The following is a 21,405-nucleotide window of genomic DNA, read 5'->3' as shown; positions in this document are numbered from 1 at the left end:
CAAAATTTGAAATAATTTACAACGTTTATGAGGCTTTAACAGTTTCCCATGTTAGGGAATAAGAGCTTGAAAGTGGCTGTGTTTGTTTCTTAACCATTTATAAACGTGATAGAGAGATAAAATTTGGCAAGGATGTAGATAGTGGCCTTGAACTATAACAACAATTTGTAGAACTATATTTTTTCAAATATTAACCACCCCAAAATTCCTAAGTGGAGGACATCTGAAAACGACAAACCACGTTTTTTTTTTAATGGCTATAACTCAAAAACGATAAGAGCTATCAAAGAATCGAAAGAATTTTCATGTTCAGGAATTAAATTTTCTACAAAACTCTCTCTGGAGTTTTCCAAAAGTCGCACCCCTTCACCCCCAAAATACTCCATAACTTCTGAAACTTTTAACTTTTTTTTTGCTTTCTACATAATTTTCAATTTTTAAAATTACTTTTTGGACATATATTTGTGTTTTAATCGTTCTCTACTTTGAAGAAAAATCGCTAAAATGATATTCTAAAACTTTCAACCAAAAAAAATTTTAAATGGCAGATTTTTGGTAAAGCAGTGATTCACAGAGAGCAAATTTCCCATGTTGGGAATGGTTAATATCCAAATTCCCCTGATGTAATCCTCAAAGTATGCGGCCAAAAGGTCCTGGATATTTTTTAAATGTATAAAATTTAAAAATTTTGTAACAACCGAATAACTTACAGCGTTTATTCTCACATTGACTTTAATAAAAAATGCCACTGGCGTATAAAAAAAGAAGAAAAAACTTATAGTTGCAACACCAGGAAACCAAAAATGTAGACTGACCCATTACTTTTTGCATGCTTACTAAGTAGATACTCTGGAATAAATGTTTAACTTTTGAATGAATACACAATGAGTGATCTGAATCCTTCTTTACAATATAATCTTGGGTGACTTTATCAGGTGACAGACCTACAGCTGTTAACTGAGAGGATGCAGTACTACCTAGATGAGTACAACACACTGTCTCGGACACAGATGTCTCTCGTCATGTTCAAGTTTGCCATCGAGCACATCTCTCGTATTAGTCGCATCCTGCAGCAGGACAATGGCCACGCTCTGCTAGTCGGCATTGGCGGCAGTGGACGACAAAGTGCCACCAAGCTGGCCACTGCTATGGCACAATATGTGCTCTTCCAGGTAAAGTTTTGGCAGTAGAATAACCTTGATGCAACTGTTTTGAGAAGTGACGACACAACAAATTTGGTGTAAGACAATGTACAGACAAAACTCTAATTTTATTTGTAATTAATAATCACACCTAGTCTGTATGACCATTAAAACCTGAGTAAGTTTTTGACTCTCCAACTTGGTTTTGAAGCCTGGCATTCACATTGGTCTTACATCCTCTCATGTGTAACTTAAACATTTTTATCTTTTCACACTTTTTTTAAACTTCGACATAAGTGGTTTTTCTTGCTGTTTATGTCAGTGGATTTTTTTACTGGAGAAATCAGAGGATGAAGTACTTAAACTTTTTTAGAGAAAGCGGTCCAAACCCATATGTGTTGTGGATGTAACGGTAATCAAACCCGTCCCTCCCACACCGAAGTCCGAGATGTTAACCGCTAGACCAGCAACAGACCCTTGTCAATCTAACAAAGATTTAATTGAATAACGGAGTTGGTAGTTAAATTTATTAAATTATAAACTATTTTTGTTCAAATATAAGACTATTAGTATACACTAGTTGATCATCTCTCTGGTTTGCCTTCAGATAGAGATAGTTCGCAACTACGGCATGCTAGAGTGGCGGGAGGACGTCAAGAAGCTGCTACGTCGAGCTGGCTGCGATGGAAAACCACAGGTGTTCTTGTTCTGCGACACGCAGATCCGCGACGAGGCGTTCATAGAGGACATCAACATGATCCTCAACACCGGAGATGTGCCTAATCTCTACGCTGGAGATGAGAAGGCTGAGATCCTAGAGAAGATGACAGAAATTGCTAGGGAGTCTGTGAGTCGTTTTTTGATGGTTTTGGTAGTCCTAGGTGATCATTAAGAATAGTTAAAATATCTCTCACTATTGTAACTTAGATACTTTTATTAATAACTCTTAGAAACACATAAGGTGTTTATAAATAAGTCTTGGAGTATTTATTTACATGCAACTTAAACTTATAAATGACACATAAAATGGAACTAAGATAGTTTTGTCCGTAAGTCTGCAAACAGTTCGATGTGTGGAATACTCATCACGGGGTACAAATCTAGCCGATATATGAATTATCCTTAACATTGGTAAGTGTACTAGCAGATGTGCATGCAAACTTTCCTGAAAACCCAAAGATAGAAGTTGTAATGGTGTCAGGTTGAAAAATTTCCCAAATTTTTTAAAGTAGCTAGTATACTCAACTTATTCAAATGAAACTCTAAAATGAAACCACAGAAAGATATTATATGGTGTACTACTTTAAAACATGTGGGAAATTTCCAATTAGAAAGTAATTATTCAAACTGTAATATATCTTTTGATCCACAATTATAATTATGTTTTCATTCAGAAAGAAGAGCTAAAAAAAAATAACCATCACCGAAATGCATATGTTTGTTTCAGAGCAAGAAGACAGACACAACTCCATTGGCTCTGTACAACCTGTTTCTAGAGAGAGTCAAGGCAAATCTTCACATTGTGTTGGCTATGAGTCCCATTGGAGACAACTTCCGCAACCGGTTGAGAATGTTTCCTTCCCTCATCAATTGCTGCACAATTGACTGGTTTGCTAAATGTTTTTAATATTCAGTCAATAATTATTTTAAAGTACCGGTAGTTATACTAAGCATCATCATCAATAATGTCATTAAATTTTATATAGTTCATAAAAAAATTGAATGTTTAAATCGGTGCAACTGTTATTGTGTGAAAAACATTCTTATCCAGTTGGTTATTTTAAGCTAAAGGTGTTAATGATATTATTGTCAGACTAATATGCAGATTGTAATATTAGCAGTCAATTCAAGTCTGATAATTTTTCTCGACTGATCTTAGGTTCACAACATGGCCTGAGGACGCCCTAGAGAGAGTGGCAGAAACCTTTCTATCCAAGATGGAGTTGGACAACAATATCAGCCTGAAATGTGTTAGTCTTTGCAAGACTTTCCACACCTCTGTTGAGGATGCTTCACTTAGGTAGGAAATGCATACCATTAGATGTCAAATGTTATGCAATATAGTTTTATAATTGAATACTTCTATACTCACAGCTTATGTCTTTTGTGCCATGACATCAAGGGGTAAATGTATAGGTTCGATTGTCTGACACTCCATAACCTGTTAAAGTGTCTCACTTAACACCTATAATCCTATCCTATGGAACACTTTTGTATAGAATTACACTATTTCAGTTTCTTTTTATTGGTTTGAACACACTGTTTTGTTGGTTCAACTCAACTGGTTTGAAAACAAAGCCAAACTTTTTGACTGTTAATTTAGTTAACCAAGTTTTTCTCTTTCTTCAATGTGAGTGAAATATTTATTTTAATCGTTAATGTAGTTTGTTAAAACCTACACATTTAGATTGATAACCAAACTATATGCTCTAGAAGGGCCAATGTTACAATGTGTTTTACACACAAACGGCGTAATATTGATTGATGTCCTACCTTACCTTCACATCCATTACTCTAGTACTCTATCCCATTGAGTACTCTAGCCCAGAACAGTTTTGCTCAAAAAGCCTTTGGTGATTGCCGGGATCTGAACCTGGGACCTTGGCGACTGTAGCTTCACAATTGATCTCTAGACCAGGTTGCTCCTCATACACACTCATAGTATAAAATCATTCAAGACATCTCATCATGTAAAAGATGTAGGCTATAGTTTTACGTGTTGAATTACTCAATGAAAAATTCAGGTCTTCTGTGTTATAACTTATTTTTGTCATGAGCCGAACGCTTAACCACAATCGTCTTTTACACTCTTTAGATTCTATGGAGAGTTGAAACGCCATAACTATGTCACTCCCACTTCATACCTGGAGCTCATATTGACGTTTCAAAACCTTTACCAAAGAAAGGTAGAACAAATAACAAGTATGCGTAACAGATACGAGGTTGGGCTGGAACAGCTAGGCTTTGCTGCGGGTCAGGTGAGATTATTTGCGTCTTCTGTTTCATATCAACATTTTTTGTACCAAAACATAACTAATTAGCAAAATACTATATACATATTTATCTAGACATTTTTATTAGGCATGTATTTGCTAAAGCATTTAAACTAAAGAAAACTTACAATTAGTAGAGGATTAAATTATGGAACCAATGAGTAAGCTTCGATACCCTGTTTAAAGTAGTTTGTTATGCAATGGATAAAAATAAAACCTCACTAATATTTGAGTCTTGTAGAAAAAAGGTTTTATCCTTGTTATTCTCTCCTTATCCAACATGCTCATGGATTCTAGGCTGGAAAAATTGTTATGGAAGACATACAGTACAATTTTAACATGTTCTTTCATATACAACCAGTAGCAGCAGCAGCTGAAACGGTAAACACTTGATTTGTCCATCACATTAATAATCTGGTTTTTTTTCTAGGTGGCATTGATGCAGGATGAACTCCACAAACTGCAGCCTCAACTGGTCAAGACCTCCGAGGCCACAGAGAAACTGATGGTCAAAATAGAACAAGACACGGTTATTGTAGAGGCCAAGAAAGAGGTAAAGTTTGAGAAACTAAACTTCCAGGAGAGCGAAAGAATGTTACAATTACTACACACTGTACCTCTTTATCAGTAAACAGAGAGGAAACGGTATTATATTAGAATCAACTATTAGAAACTCGGACATGAGTCATTTAGTGAACTTTTTTTTATAGTAGCAATACTACAAAAGTAAGTTGGCTTTGTTGAAAATGCCTGCCTTTTCTATTTATTTGTAATAGTCATACAGATGATATGAATGTTGTTTTTAATATCAGCTGTCTGTTTTGTGTCCAATATTGTTCCTTGTCATGAAAACATTAATGAGAAATAAATTTGATTATTTTATAGTTTAAATTCGTTTTTCGTCGTAGTTTTACTTAGATTATCCCTAAACACCTCCACTTGGGAGAATAATTCAAGAAATTATGGTCGCCAGCATCGTTTTATGTACATAACAGTGTTGGGAAATCTAGTCTACTACGTACACGGTAAGAACAATTTATACTGACTTATTTTTCTGTCTCAATTGGTATATCTTTCGATCGAGTTCGTCCAGCTCTACAAATGGAGTACGTGAAAGGTATAAAACCATTGAAAGGAGCAGAAGATTGGCCGACGTGGAAAGATCGAGTGTTGGACGTTCTAGAGTTGTTCGACGCGGTTGATATCGTCGAGGGAAAGAGAGAAAAGCCTACCCTCTCTGAGCCTCCAACTAAAGCCGAAAAGGAAGAACTTCAGAAATTCAACAAATCCACGACTCAGGCAAAAATAGTTATTTCTCAGTGCGTTAGTGATGATCTACATCAACGTATTTCCGGAAGATTATCAGCTAAGGAAGCGTGGGACATTTTGATCGAGCAGTTCGATAACAAGGCAGAAGATCAGTTGTTTCGTCAGTGTTTGGATTTCTTCAGTATGGAATGGGATGATACCGAGGATGCCCCGACCGTGCTTTCAAGATTGAAGAATCAAAACCGCGAATTTGCAGCTGGCCTCAAAACGCGTAACATCCAAACAGTCGAAGATTTTCTTGAGCTCCTGTTTGTGTCAAAAGTGTTACACATTTTGCCGAAGCGTTTTGAATCGTTCAAGTCTAGCTACTTACTTATGAAGGCAAACGAGAGCAAGAAACTTGAAGATGTTTCATCTGCATTGATCCTTCATGAGCGTAATGTTGCTCCTACTTCAAAAGCTGGTGACATTCTTAGTGCCACAAACAGCGGTGGTCAGAAGAATAGGAAACCAAAAGGTGACACTTCGTGCAAATACTGTTCGGGGAAAGGTCATTGGATTCGCCAGTGTTCTAAATGGAAAGCTGACGGCAAGCCTGCGTATCCAGCTCGAGCTAACGGCATTAGCACTAGTTCAAAAGCGAGTGACACTGATAAGAAGAGAACGAAGGGCTCGCAAGTTAACGTGACCGACAACCCAAGTGCGCTGATTTCCATCAGCAGTGACATGAATATCGTGACCACGAACGACCAGTGGTGGATCGACAATGGCGCTACGCGGCACATTACGTCAAATCTGAGTTGGTTCACGGAGTACAAACCTTTTCCTGCAAACTCGAACGCAACAGTAAAGGCGGCGGGAAAGGAAGTTATAAAAGCTCTTGGCAGTGGAGTCGTTGAAGTAGCGAACTATGAAAATGGAAAACTGGAAACGTTCACACTCAATGATGTCTGGTATTTTCCTGATGTTTCTCGGAACTTAGTGTCCATTCTCGCAGCTCATGATCGAAACCCTAATAGCAGGTTTGAATCGACTAATACCGAGTGTCGGTTCACTATTAACGAACAAACTGTATTCAAAGGTACTCGAAACTGTGGTGGAACTTTGTATCGTGCCTCATTTTACACAGTACAACCATCTGAGGTTTGCGCTAATGCAGCAGAAGACAATCGCATTCTGCAGTTATATCATGAGCGCTGGGGTCACATGGATAAACGCTACGTCCGATCGAAGCTCGAATCCGAAATGGGTATCAAAGTGCCAGCCAACTACGAGATCTGCGAACCGTGTCAGTTCGGAAAGGCACACCGTCTACCATTCGGAACACGAAAACGCCCCTCAGCCCCCGGTGAGTTGTTATCCGGTGATGTTTGCGGCCCGTTTGACCCATCCTTCGGAGGTCGCCGATACTTGATCGTCATAAAAGACCACTTTTCAAGGTACCGATACTGTTTTGTCGCAAGGGAAAAATCTGCTGTGAAGGAAGCGTTGCGTGAAGTATTGGCTAAAGCACGCACAATTGGTCATCACGTCAAAGAGTTTCTCAGCGACAACGGTGGTGAGTTTGACAACGCTGAAGTTCGTCAAATCCTTAGAGAATATGGTGTTAACCAACGTCTGACAGCGCCGTATACACCCGAGCAAAATGGTGCTGTAGAGAGAGAGAACAGAACGATCGTCGAAATGGCCCGGACCTTCAAGTACGCCAATCCAAATGTAACATTTCCTGCAGCGATCTGGGCGGAACTTGTCATCACTGCTGGCTACGTTTTGAACCGAGTGGGAAAGTCAGCAGTTGCCAACAAATCACCCTTTGAGCTCTGGTTTGGTCAAAAGCCGAGGATCAAACATCTGCGAGTGGTCAGCTCAAAGTGCTACGTCCATGTTCCTGTTCAGAGGAGGCGAAAAATGGACAAGAAAGCTGTGGTTGGTTACCTGGTTGGATACGATGGTGATGAACGATATCGAATCTACGTCCCGGAGAGAAGAGATATCGTAGTCTCTCGTGACGTCGTTTTTCACGAAATCGTCGGAAACTGTGACAAGAAAGTTGAGTGGCCTATCAAGATTGATAAAACCAATGACATCGAAGAAGATTGGCAAGAAGTTGAAGAGACTATTGACGAGCCTAGTTCTCCAGTGAAGGGTAATGATGAGCCTATACCGACTGAGGACCCGTCAAGTAGCAGTGATAGTGAAGATGGAGAGTTATCCAACGATCCTGCACCTCGGCACTCGACTCGGGAAAGAAGGCAACCCGAGTGGCTAAACGATTACGTCTCGTCTAACTTTGCCGAAGTTCTTCTTGTTGACGATGAACCTAAGTCTTACACTGAAGCCATCAGTTCAGAAGATAGTGCTGAATGGAAAACAGCAATGGACAAAGAAATGGGGTCCATGCATAAACACGGTGCATGGGAATTGACCGAACTCCCTCCGGGAAAGAAGACTATCAACAACAAGTGGGTCTACCGAATAAAGCGCAATCCTGATGGAAGTGTTGACAAATATCGAGCGAGATTGGTCATCAAAGGATGTGCGCAAAGACCTGGTATTGATTATGCCGAAACCTTCAGCCCGGTTGCTCGTCTGGAGGTCGTTCGATCAATATTGTCCATCGCAGCTGTTGAGAAGATGGTTCTACGGCAGTTTGACGTCTCAACTGCGTTCTTGTACGGAGACGTTGAAGAAGAGATTTTTATGAAGCAGCCTGAAGGATATTCAGATGGGACAAATCGTGTCTGTTGTCTCAAACGCAGCTTATACGGCCTGAAACAGGCACCTCGATGCTGGAATAAACGGTTTGACGACTTCATGAAAGGCTTAGGATTTCGACAGAGCCGTGAAGATCCCTGCGTCTACATTTGTCCTACCCCTGCTGGAAAAATCATCGTTGCACTCTATGTTGATGACGGATTAGTCGCAGCGACTAGTCAGACTGAAATGGACTTATTTATTGGCCAACTTCGTTCACAATTTGAAATTGTTGCTAAAGAAGTGTCATACTTTCTAGGACTCGAAATTTCTCAAAGTGATGCTAACATATTGGTCTGCCAATCAGCGTATATCAAGAAGATCATTTCTCAATTTAACATGGAAGGATGCAAGCCAGTACCATTGAGTATAAACCTAACCCGATGGTTAGGTTAGGTTTATACTCAATGCCAGTACTTACTCCCATAGAGAAGCTCACTGCTCAAACACCAGGGAAAGCCTCCGATTTTCCATACCGATCGGCAGTTGGAGCCCTACTTTATGTTGCTCGTGGTACTCGTTTTGACATTGCATTTAGTGTAAGTGTTCTATCACGTCACTTAGAAAATCCTACACAAGATGATGTCACAAGAGCAAAGCGTGTTATACGCTATTTGACCGGCACTGTGGACCAGAAGCTAGTGTACCAATCCAAACCTAAAACACGTCTACTGGAGTGCTATAGTGACGCGGACTTTGCTGGTTGTCCAACTACAATGCGTTCAACAAGTGGAGTTATTATTAAATACGCGGGTGCAGCTATCACTTGGCTTAGTCGTTGTCAGGAGTTAGTTGCGGACTCAACTTGTGAAGCTGAAATCATTGCAGCTAATCTTGGTTCAAAAGAAACAATCTGGATTGCTCGTTTGTTCAAAGAACTTATAGGATTGTCTGCTGTTCCTATCCTGAAAGTTGACAACGAATCAGCAAGAAAACTCTGTGAAAACCCTGAGTTTCACTTTCGTACAAAACATATTCAGCGGAAGCACCTGTTCATTCGAGACAGGATAAATATAGGTATGCTGATTGTAAAGCACATCGGTTCAGAATATCAACTAGCAGATATACTGACGAAGCCTATACCTCGACCAAGACTTCAAGTTCTGCGAGAAAATCTTGGACTCTCGGCATGACTATGCAAATAAGGGAAAGTGTTGAAAATGCCTGCCTTTTCTATTTATTTGTAATAGTCATACAGATGATATGAATGTTGTTTTTAATATCAGCTGTCTGTTTTGTGTCCAATATTGTTCCTTGTCATGAAAACATTAATGAGAAATAAATTTGATTATTTTATAGTTTAAATTCGTTTTTCGTCGTAGTTTTACTTAGATTATCCCTAAACACCTCCACTTGGGAAAATAATTCAAGATTAAGAAACTTCTGGACCCAAATTAAGAAGCAACTTAAAATTGACATTTGACTTTGTCAACAATAAAAAGACCAACAAACCACTTTGTTTCCATTAGATTCAAACAAATGGATACCAGAATACATGCAAGATATTTTGAAAGATGGATTGTGCTTTTCACCAAGGATAAAACTAGACATTCGATTCCCATTTTAAGTTGTGGCTAGTTATGAAAATGAATGAGTTGATTGTGCAAGACAATGTTGTATGTAAGCCTTTGGCAGAGTGCACTGCTGATGCATCGGTCGGAGTGCTGGTGTGCTACTGATTTGTTGATTTCTGTCTAATATGCCTACTTTTTAAAATATAATCTCAAACTGTAGCACACTCTGTAAGTCGCTTGTTTAACTTTGTTCTTCTTGATGAAAAAAGTGCTACAGATAGTCCAAGGATGTCTATACCATACAAAAGTCAATGGTTGTGTGAAATTTCTGTGTGTAGATTGTAGGAGCGGACGAGGCCCTGGCCAATGAGGCGGCTGCCGCAGCCCAAGCTATCAAGGACGACTGTGAGAGTGACTTGGCAGAGGCCATCCCTGCTCTGGAGGCTGCTGTCAACGCTCTCAACACTCTAAAACCAGCTGACATCACTGTGGTCAAGTCCATGAAGAACCCTCCACCAGTCGTCAAACTGGTAGGTAATCAGATGAAACTGTTAGTTTGAGGAGTATGCCTACTTGTACCTCCCTTGTGTATTCCTGTTTATTATACTTTTAAGAATAACACAAACATATTTGTCCGTAATCAAGCAGAGGAGGAGAATGCAAGGTGAGTATAACAAGAAGTGAGTCAGCTGTTTATTTACCCACGATCATTCATTAAAAGCCTAGCGATCAAGGATGTATTGGCCTAGTTTTGCACCATCAAAACGTTTCAAACTTTTCTTAGCATAGAACCATGAAATTTTTACAGGCAAGCACTATACCCAATCAGCGAGCCGGCTAAGCATTTGAGTGTTTGTTATGAATCATTGACGAAGATTTTTCATTTTGACAGGTGATGGAGGCAGTGTGTGTGATGAAGGGAATCAAGCCAGAACGTAAGCCAGATCCCAGCGGCTCTGGTAAGATCCTAGAGGACTACTGGGGGCCGTCCCTCAAACTACTGGGGGACCTAAAGTTCCTAGATAGCCTCAAGGCGTACAACAAGGACGAGATAAACCCTGCCGTCATGAAGAAGATCAGGGAAAGGTGATGCAACAAAAAAATGTCAAATAGGACGAAAAAGAAATAATTTATTTTGTTGATATTTTAGTTGGATGCTTATAGTATAAATTATACATATCAGATGCAAACGTTTTATTGTTTATATAAAATAAAATATAAGTTGAGCACCAAAAACAATAAATACAGCAATAAAATTTAATGAAAATAATGAAAAGTTCCTTTTATAGCTCAGACCTCTCTAATGAATCTGTTTCATTAAAAAACTCTTGTTTTTATTGACCTATTTTTAAGTCTGTTTTGAAGTTCAAGATCTCATAAGAGTTTGCCATGTGATGCGAAATCAGGGTTATATCACCATTATCACCTACAGTACAGCCATGAAAGCAGCAAAGTCATAAAAATATCCCACAATAGCAGAGTCATCATAATCGTCAAACATGATCGCAACTTATTGTGAATTTTTGATTGTGACACCTTTGCAGACCCATTCTGCGATTACAATAATATCCCTCACTCACCTAAAATTTTCAGTCTTTTGCACAGTTTTACCACCCATAAAAATTTGCCGCTGTGGGCTCGGGCTCTTATGGCACCATGTTAAATGCGGCCCTGGATACTTCATAAATGTACATCCATAAATCATCAACTAATAACTTAAATATGCTTCAATCAATAACCTAAACTAGTTGCTACAGTAGTTGTATGGTTATTACTAGGAGCTTAACATAAATCTGAGACTATCAACCATTAAGAAGCTATAATTTATTATAAAGATGTCATATTCATTGGTGATCCTCAGCCACTGTATTGTTAATTCCTGTTATGAATAAATTGAACAGAATAAATTAAGTTAACAATAATAATAATTTATTCAATATCCACAGCAACTATCTAATAAACCAATGAAGTTAATTCAAAAGAATTACTTTTGAGTAATACAAAATATGTTTTTGTCTAAAATAGATACATGCCAGACCGAGACTTCCAGCCGCACATTGTCAAGAACGTGTCCAATGCTTGCGAGGGTCTTTGTAAGTGGGTCCGAGCGATGGAGGTGTACGACCGAGTTATCAAGATTGTCGGACCCAAGAAGGCGAAATTGGCTGAGGCCGAGGCGGAACTAAGTCAACAGATGGACAAACTTAATGAGAAGCGAGCTCAACTGCAAGAGGTACGATAAGTAGTGAGAAACAGTTTTTAAAAAACCAAAATACTTTAAATGTTGATTTTTTCATAAGGAGAATTGTAATAATGTCACCCTGTATTTTAAAGGTTACAGATAAACTTCAAGCGTTGAATGATGAATTTGCAGCCAAGACCAAAGAAAAGAAGGAACTCGAGGATCAAATTGATCAGTGTCGCCAACGGTTGGACAGAGCGGAAAAGCTTATTGGTAATGTAAAATCAACTTACTAACATGTAATACTGAAACAAAATATTCATGTACTCATGTTGTCTGTAAAATGAAGTTTTCATAGAGCTTCTGTCACAAACAAAACAAACTAGCTAGTTCAAATCGCTGTGACCAACGTCACACTCCTTTATTCATCAATTACTATTTAAGCCAGTTCCCACACTTCTTGGACGATTAGTCTTGTCCTAGTATTCGAAAACGTTGTAAAAAATAGACGCTCCCGCTAAGAATGAATCGTATTCTATGATTAGATTTCTGAAGGAAGAGGATAAATGTCCACTGCTTCCTGTTGCCAGTTGACAGATGTGTACGTAGAAAAGTGTTTTTACATATAAAATGTGAATAAGTGGTTTAGGAAATTTTAAAAAGCCCACAATTGCACAATGAGGCTAGTAAAGGGTGCCCATCAGTTTCCGGCCTGACAGTGATTTAAGAAATCTTTGCTCCCTGATGGGCGTGTTTCAGACTTCCAGGGCTGACCGTAGTTTTTGATAGTCTTTCAGAGACGTTCCCTATTATTTTGACAACCTCGCTCAGTCAGACCTCGTACTAAATTCTCCTAATTTTTGGCACTGCTTCAAAGTAGAATGTCGAACTAAAACTCTGATAAATTTAGTACCAGATTTATTTGTGATTGCTTTGAGTGTAGAATAACAAGTCTTTAAGTCTTGTTGCACAATGTTCAGTGAGAATGGTGATTATTCCCTGTTCTAGGGGGTCTGGGTGGAGAGAAGGCTCGGTGGAGTGAGACAGCACGTCAACTACAGTTCTCTCTGGTCAATGCTGTCGGTGATGTGCTGCTGTCTGCTGGCATCGTGGCGTACTTGGGAGCATTTACTGTCAATTACAGGAATGTGAGCGACTAGTTTGCTAAATTATCTTAAATTTGTTATGTAACTAAAAACTATATTGACTGTTATCTGACTTCTGCCTCCTTCACCGAATGTTGTGAATAGGCAGTTTGGTTATAATATATTTTTCTAGGATGAGAAAGGATCATAAATGGAGATTACGTATTTCATATCCTAATGCCATTTGGGATACAAGCAGTGCAAGCATAACTCAAACAAAAAAGTTTTACATCAGTGGACACAATAATGTATTTAAGCTGCAAAACTAATTTTCCATCAAAATGGCATAATCAACAAAACATCAAATCAAAATTTCTTTTATTCCGTATAAAATAATTGTTTTACAGTTTTTACAAATAATGTATTACAATAGAACTATAACTAAATACCTTAAAGTATACGAAATTAAACCCACATGGGAAAACCCGTGCGTGGGAGTGAGTCGTTTTATATTGCAGCCTAATAAGAAAGAAAAAGAAACTTTGATACTTATTAAAAAACAAATCAAAAAACTTCTAATTACTGGCATGATAACAAAGCGCTAGCGGAATTTTGGCTAATCGCATAGGAACATAGATAATGATGTCAGATTGACTCGTTGACTTCCCCCTACCATTAACAACCCAAAACTCCCCCCTCCCCCCACACACACACACACGCACACATACTCACCAAGGCACACTCACGCGCACACACACAATCACACGCTGTACCAGCTGTCAGCTGACATAATGGCATAATGGCATAATGGCATTGGCATAATGGCAAATCACAGAGAAGAGGAAAAGGACGAGTCATATGCTGAGCTGCTAACTTAACTTGAGTACCTAATAAGCAGAACCAAACAAATGGAATATATTTATTTTCTTTCGGACAAAAGTGTCCACTTAAACATTTTCACAATGTTTTAAAAATTACTCATCCAGATGTCACATCTCACATATCCGCTTCACTTCTAATTACTATTCAATTGTTTTTGGGCATAAGTAAAACACATGTAGCTCTTTTGATACCACTTGCAACAAGCTACTACCAGATATAAATATGACTAATCCTAGCCCTACTCCTATCAGGACCTTATCCTGCAGTGGGGCAAGTCCTGTCGTGACTTGCGCATCCCCTGCTCTAGAGATTACTCCATGACAGGGTGTCTAGGAGAGCCTGTTCTCATCAGGTCTTGGACCATTGATGGACTTCCTGCTGACACTTTCTCCATCGAGAACGCCATTATTGTCACCAACGCTCGACGCTGGCCACTCATGATTGATCCTCAAGGTATTGATTGATGTCATCGAGTAATCAAAATTATTTGTATTTTAACATGATCGAACCAACACTCTTCTGATCGGTCTATATGCACATACTGTTTAAATGGTTTTGTCAAATCTCTGATGAGGAGTTTAAACATAAAGAGGTTTTGTTGAGCAGATATGTACCAAAAAAGTTTCTTTTTGTAGCAGACTTAAGTAACTGCAGTTGTTTCTCAGGCCAGGCAAACAAGTGGGTGAAGAACATGGAAAAGGACAATAAGCTGTCAGTAATCAAACTCAGTGACCCAAACTACATGCGAGTGATGGAGGTGGCCATAGAGCAAGGACTGCCTGTACTGCTGGAAAACATACTGGAGGAGGTCGACGCTACTCTAGGTAATATGATGATTCCACAGATCAGCTGTGGGTGTTGTTATGTGTGAATCCATCATGACATAAGATAACAAAGATTGAATTCAAGTATCAGTGTACATTCAAAATTGGTTTGTTTTCCAAACACCAATTAAATTGTTTATTGCAGAAACCCCTTAACCAAGATTTTTTTCGATTTTGACTTTTTAGCATATTAATGAATAATGGTGTACAAATTGAAACATCGTTCAGTGTAGAAATCACACATGACACAACTGCAAAAAAATATTGGTTATGGGGCTTCTGCGATAAAACGATTCATCTTCCCATTTCATTCAATCTTCCCACAACATATACACTTATCATCTCCAACAATGAACTCTGAAGGACACATAATCTATTTACCACAGATAACTTTATTGAGGGTTAATAGACCGATGTTTATTTATATTTCATCGCAAACACCAATTAAATCGTTTATTGCAGAAACCCCATAACCAAGATTTTTTTCGATTTTGACTTTTTAGCATATTAATGAATAATGGTGTACAAATTGAAACATCGTTCAGTGTAGAAATCACACATGACACAACTGCAAAAAAATATTGGTTATGGAGCTTCTGCGATAAAACGATTCATCTTCCCATTTCATTCAATCTTCCCACAACATATACACATACCATCTCCAACAATGAACTCTGAAGGACACATAATCTATTTACCACAGATAACTTTATTGAGGGTTAATAGACCGATGTTTATATTTCATCAGACCCTATCCTGCTGAAGAATGTGTTCAAGATGGGTGGAGTGGAATATTTGAAGCTAGGAGACAATGAGTTGCAGTGGAGTCCTGACTTCAGGTTCTACATCACCACAAGACTGAGGAATCCTCACTACCTCCCAGAACTCGCTGTCAAGGTGACTCTCGTCTATATAAAATTTATTGAGATTCTTTCTCTTCTAAAATTCTTTTTCCACACTGGTTTTTACTTTACTATGCTCTTTTAAATTTTAGACATTTCATATTTTCAACCTTAGAGCCACACTTTTTACTCTACCATTTGAAATTTCTTTTGTTACAATCAATACATCTACTTGCTTTTCAGGTAACTTTGTTAAACTTCATGATAACAACCCAGGGTCTTCAGGATCAGCTGCTAGCCATTGTTGTGGCAAAAGAAAGACCACAGCTGGAGGAGAAGAAGAATCAGCTGATTGTGGAGGGTGCAAACAACAAACGTCAACTGAAAGATATTGAGGACAAGATTCTTCATGTTCTGTCAACGTCTGATAACACAATATTGGAAGATGAAAATGCTATATCAATTCTGTCCTCTTCTAAGGTCAGTTTATTCAACATAAAAAACACTGTGATAAAAATGATTGAAATCATCCTGTATTTCATTAAACAAGAATTGCCAGTTTCTTCCTGACACCTGTTTAAAATCTGTTTATTGTTTCAACTAACAAAAATGTTTACCAACTTGCTGAATCATTTTTTCATCCTAGCTTTGCCTCATAATTTTCATAGCTGAGATTTACCACTAATATTAAGGTTTTTAAGTCTTAACGTTGTATTGCTTTTATTCGTCTTCCATTCATATCTGGGATCAGACAAGCATGCCTACCGGTATCTTATAGGTTAATAGTTTTATAGTTGATTTTGGTGGAGGAGAAAACTAATTTTTTTTACATGAGCTCATCATTTTTAATTGTGCACGCACACTGAAAAATATGAATTATCTTTGTAAAAAACTAAACAATGCCCCTGAGGGATATTTATTTATTACCACAGAACTTAGTTTTGACTATTCCTATCGTATAGGTACTACATTTTGTGAATTAAACTTAATATATTTCTCTGCTGTTTTAGGGCTTGTCTGAAGAAATTCAAGCTAAGCAGGAGATTTCTGCCAGCACAGAGAAGGAGATTGATCATGCTCGTAACCTTTACGTTCCTGTGGCCAAACATTCCTCTGTGTTATTCCTGTGCATATCAGAACTGGCCAACATAGACCCTATGTATCAGTACTCACTGGTGTGGTTCATCAACTTGTATTACCAGGTGAATTTACAACAAATACTCAGTATTTGGGCTCCAAAGGCATATAAAACTAGGGTAACATAACCAAGCTTCCACAGTATACATCTTTTGATGCTAACTAACTCGTTACAATAGTCTAAAAGCTACACGAGACATTTGCTGCAACCTGGGAGTCAAGCTTAGAACTGATAAGCTTGGGCTTTTGATTGACCTCTGTTAGCGCAGTAAATTTGTAACTGTAGCCGAAACTTTGATCAAAGGCTGAGCAGTCCCTGGCCATGAGACATAAGTATTGTAAAGAAAAAATAAAAAAAACTCTACTCTCATATATTTAAATCTTGTATTTAAATATATTTACTCCTTGCAATGCTCTCAAAGTGAATTCTTTACAAATCTTGGTTGCCCCTAGGTTGGAAGAACTTGGAAAATAAAAATACAAAACAGAGCTTGGCAGTGGAAGCTTGATGTTAAATAAATAATTGTGTGGGCCCTGTAAAATAAGAATACTTCCCAAAGGTCCTTAGGGGACGTTCTTGGTACTGTTTGAAGTTCTTCCAGACTGCATTACCTTTTGTAATAATATTTACCAATCTTAATTCTACACTGAATTTACTTGCTCACTACCACACTGATATTTAGTGTTGCACTTAAAAGGTGAATCTTTTGTAGTGGCCCATTGTTTTACTGGATTACCTGTCATAATGAAATGACGACGAAATGAATTTAATTTGCACGAACGAACGAAAAGGTTTCCGACTAGTCACGGGAGAGGATCAGAACACACTGGGACAGTCGTTGCTGGCGGCTAGTCCATCCCTACTACTTTTTGATGGAATTCTGGGTAATTGATCAGCTGACTATTGTTTGCGTCTGCTACAGGTTCGTTGTTTATACGACGAATCGGTACAGTATGTAGGTTAGATTTACCTTTGTTAAATGTTTTTAAAGGACAAAAATGCAATTGATATTCTCTATTGCGAAGGGGGTAATTTTGGTTTAACAAAAAACATAGATTAGCAGCACTTACAACTGATTGAATGCGCGGGAAATCGGCTGTGTTGGCATCAGCGTTGGCGAAACATTTTTGCGTTTTCTGAAAATACTCACTTTTGTCACTTGCAACATTGTGTGCATTTAATGCTATGATCAAAAAATATTTCTTCTCAATTAAATATTAAAACATGCATTTGAAAAAATTATGTTAATTTTGATTAAATTAACTATTTAAGTTAAACATAAACTGAATATTAATTTTACATTGTTTTGAACTATCTTCAAGGCGATTCAAAACAGTGAGAAGTCAGATGATCTGGACCAAAGGCTTCAGTTCCTCAACAACTACTTCACATACAGCATCTACCGCAATGTGTGCCGATCACTGTTTGAAAAAGATAAACTCACGTTTTCATTTGTACTGTGCACAGGAATCCAGAGATCCAAGGTAGGAGTTTTTAAATGTTTTGTAGTTAGGACATTTTCTTATAACTAGGAGAACAACCAGCTACACCATATTATTACTTTTATGGTATTGTAGATGTCATATATGAGAACTAACTCACTAATTAGGGATATTCCTGCAGTTATTTCAAGAAGAGCGAGGGTTGAGCAGTGGCCGTTGACATCACATGTTGACAGTGCAGCCACCACGCACATAATTAATATCCCCAATTAGCGAGTTAGTTCTCATATATGACATTAGTTTACTGATTTTTCACACATTATGAGTGGGTTTGAAACATATTTTTTCATTTATGTGTTGAGCTCCGATGGTTTAGCCTTGTTCATGTTCGGCCAAAGGTCTGATTCCAAGCCGTCCGAACAAAGATAAAGTCTATACTGTTGGGCAATTTTTCTTTAAACTTGAAAAAAAACTTTAAAATATATTTTTTTGCACAAACATACTTATGTCCTTTTTATACTGTCTTTTAGACCTTTCTTTGAGTGCCGTTAATTTCAAGGTACATGTTGATGGCAAACATTACACACAGCCAATGCCAGCACTATTTACTCCAGCGCCACTTGAATTTATTGTTGTACTTGATAGTATTCTTTTAGTCGTACAAGTCGCCTCGCCAGCCTAACCAGAGTGTTTTTATAAAAACATTTGATGTGTCTGTGATTACAGGGAGAGCTGAGTGAGGAGTACTTGGTGTTCCTGCTGACTGGAGGGGTAGCCCTAGACAACCCCCATCCTAATCCTGCGCCAGCCTGGCTCTCTGACAAGTGCTGGAATGAGATTGTTGTAGCTTCCGATTTACCTGGGTATCGAGCAGTATAAATATTGTATAAATTAGCTTAATTAATTTATGACTAAGCAATGATTTTGAAGTGTTATTAGCAATTAAAGAAGTGTTTTATTATATCTTGGCTTAGTCAACTAATAATTTGTAATCAGAAGGTTGCCAGTTTGATCCTGACAAAAGTCAGTTGCATTTCAATTGTTGGAAACTGGACACAGCTGTTTGTGATCATTAATATAATCGTCTTGACTAAAAACAGCTGATTTCATTAGCGAAACCGACATATAAGGCTTTAGAATTGTTCTGCTCTCAACTTTTATTTCATATTTGGACTAAAAAAATGTCCATCACATTTTCTACTCTGAAGGATGGAAGTCTCTTTCCTGGATCATTTCAACACATAACTTCAGGCTAGATCTTGGTGGGTAGTGGCATTATCACATGTTTAACAGCAATTGGTAACATCTGGGTGCCCTTCCCCAAAACTTTTGAAAACTACACTTTCAATCTGGCCATTTTACATAATATCTCAATACTAATACAATTGCAGAAAAACCTGATAAAACGGACAGTCTTAGGAAGAACCATCCACAGCGTATGTGACATTTAATAACAACTTACTGATGTCAAGATGAATTATTTTTTATGAACAATAATAGGCCTACTTACTGTATATGTATAGTTTGTTGTTTAACCATTTTTCTTCCAGAAGTTAATTTAAATAATCAGTGCCGTTAGGACCTTATCAATAAATATATATCATTACATATGTATTATTTTTTTAGTTTGGGGGTGGTGGTTGCCCCCCCCCCCTTAGATCCCTGCCTGACAAGGTGTCCAAAAGGTAAAACTAGAACTAATATTTACTGAGCGGTGTTGGCACTTTTTGTTTTAATTGTTATCATTCCCGACAGGTTGACAGCGCTGAAGTCAAGTCTACAGACCAACACGTCGGTGTGGAAGCAGTTCTATGACTCAGCCAATCCAGAGTTAGCTCAGATGCCTCCACCGTTCGCACAGGCCGAGGACCTCATGAGGATGTGTATCCTGCGCTGTGTAAGACCTGACAAACTGGTAACTGCGGCTCAGGTGAGCAATGGTGATGACTTTCATGTATAATGTCAGTTGACTGATTGATTGTTCTTAGAATTCCTCTCTAAAAATACCACCGACTCTATTAGTTGCAGTTAATTGGCCTCAAAATTGGTCTTGCATAACTGAGTTTGCACCAGAAACCTTAAGATTTGAAAACAACCAATACCAATATATTATCATTTGGCTATTGAGACTTTTTTTACGAAACTAATCATTGTTTATCCTTTAGGAATAAATTCAAACTCAAAACACAGTTTATATACATTGAATAATTGACGTCATGCTATGACAGCTTGATTTCAGCCTCACTTGTTTCATCTTATCGTGCTGACATTGTACATTTCATTTGTAGAATTTATTGTTTTCATTCAACATTTTTTGTTTCTCGTTATAAATACTGTACTGTGTGATATTTTTAAATTTTCAAGCTTTGGCTTAATTATTTTATTTATTTATTTATTATTACTTGGTACAGCACATATTTACAATGTATATACGATACAAAAACTGCATAAGCCTTATAAAAAGGCTTGTCCGCAGCATTAATTATATTACTAATTGTCTTTTCCATCCTTTTCTTCATCTTGAGTCCAGTGTGAACTTTTAACTTTACAAAAATATATTTCCTACTTCTTTATCTTGCTATGTTTTGGTACTTTCTCTAGACTCAACATCCAGTAACTTTTTAAAAACTCATTTGTATGGTATAGATCGTAATGGAAAATGTCTGGAATAACCCCTTGAATAACGTGACTAATCGCTAGAATGTTGAAAGATTTTTACACATAAACTTAAACAAATATGGTTTTGGCAGATCTATGTAAACAAGCACCTGGGCCCCAAGTACACTGAGCCTCCTCCATTCAACCTTCAAGACTCTTACAACGACTCCCACTGCTGCTCCCCCCTCATCTTCATCCTCTCCCCGGGCGGAGACCCCATGGCCAGTCTGCTCAAGTTTGCTGATGACCACGGCATCTCCCGGTCAACTGTCATGACCATCTCCCTCGGCCAGGGCCAGGTGAAACTTTTATGGATCTGGTTATATGTAGGATGAGGTTTTAACAAATAATGAATTAACTAATCCATTTCAATTTTTTTTGTCATACAAATTAATAGCACATCAGAATCTTTCAAAGTCTCTCAAAGTAATTGGGAACTGTATTCATATTAGCCAGGAATGCAGTAAAAATAGCAACAACAAAAAACTGAAAACAATGTATTTTTCATCCCTCTGCATAAAAAGTAGCTATTTTTAATAACAGCACTCGCTTCAATTATTCCTGTCCTCGGCTTCGCCTAGTATGTGAAATTCAATGTTCCTGTGTTCGGCTGTGCCTCACTGATGAAACTTGAAAATACCACCTACGGTACTGGTAATGAAATATACCATTGTGGCCAA

General features: G+C 38.0%; 1 protein-coding gene across 1 annotated transcript in view; it reads left to right on the top strand.

The window, feature by feature from the left end:
• Positions 1-21,405, top strand: part of LOC128986263 (dynein axonemal heavy chain 3-like) — a 62,499-nt gene that overhangs the window by 28,447 nt on the left and 12,647 nt on the right. Inside the window, exons 28-47 of the mRNA XM_054406528.1 lie at positions 936-1,172; positions 1,750-1,989; positions 2,590-2,750; positions 3,022-3,162; positions 3,958-4,120; positions 4,566-4,688; positions 10,011-10,202; positions 10,565-10,758; positions 11,698-11,905; positions 12,007-12,127; positions 12,863-13,002; positions 14,073-14,274; positions 14,487-14,645; positions 15,394-15,542; positions 15,731-15,967; positions 16,498-16,689; positions 17,948-18,109; positions 18,794-18,930; positions 19,823-19,997; positions 20,818-21,024. Coding sequence (XP_054262503.1) covers positions 936-1,172; positions 1,750-1,989; positions 2,590-2,750; positions 3,022-3,162; positions 3,958-4,120; positions 4,566-4,688; positions 10,011-10,202; positions 10,565-10,758; positions 11,698-11,905; positions 12,007-12,127; positions 12,863-13,002; positions 14,073-14,274; positions 14,487-14,645; positions 15,394-15,542; positions 15,731-15,967; positions 16,498-16,689; positions 17,948-18,109; positions 18,794-18,930; positions 19,823-19,997; positions 20,818-21,024 — 3,540 coding nt within the window. The remainder of the gene's footprint in view (positions 1-935; positions 1,173-1,749; positions 1,990-2,589; positions 2,751-3,021; positions 3,163-3,957; positions 4,121-4,565; positions 4,689-10,010; positions 10,203-10,564; positions 10,759-11,697; positions 11,906-12,006; positions 12,128-12,862; positions 13,003-14,072; positions 14,275-14,486; positions 14,646-15,393; positions 15,543-15,730; positions 15,968-16,497; positions 16,690-17,947; positions 18,110-18,793; positions 18,931-19,822; positions 19,998-20,817; positions 21,025-21,405) is intronic.

This window comes from Macrosteles quadrilineatus, unplaced genomic scaffold, assembly GCF_028750875.1.
Source record: "Macrosteles quadrilineatus isolate MER2022 unplaced genomic scaffold, UCM_ALF_1.0 Scaffold_2__2_contigs__length_208266976, whole genome shotgun sequence".
Lineage (NCBI taxonomy): Eukaryota > Metazoa > Arthropoda > Insecta > Hemiptera > Cicadellidae > Macrosteles > Macrosteles quadrilineatus.
This window is presented reverse-complemented; position numbering and strand designations above follow the sequence as displayed.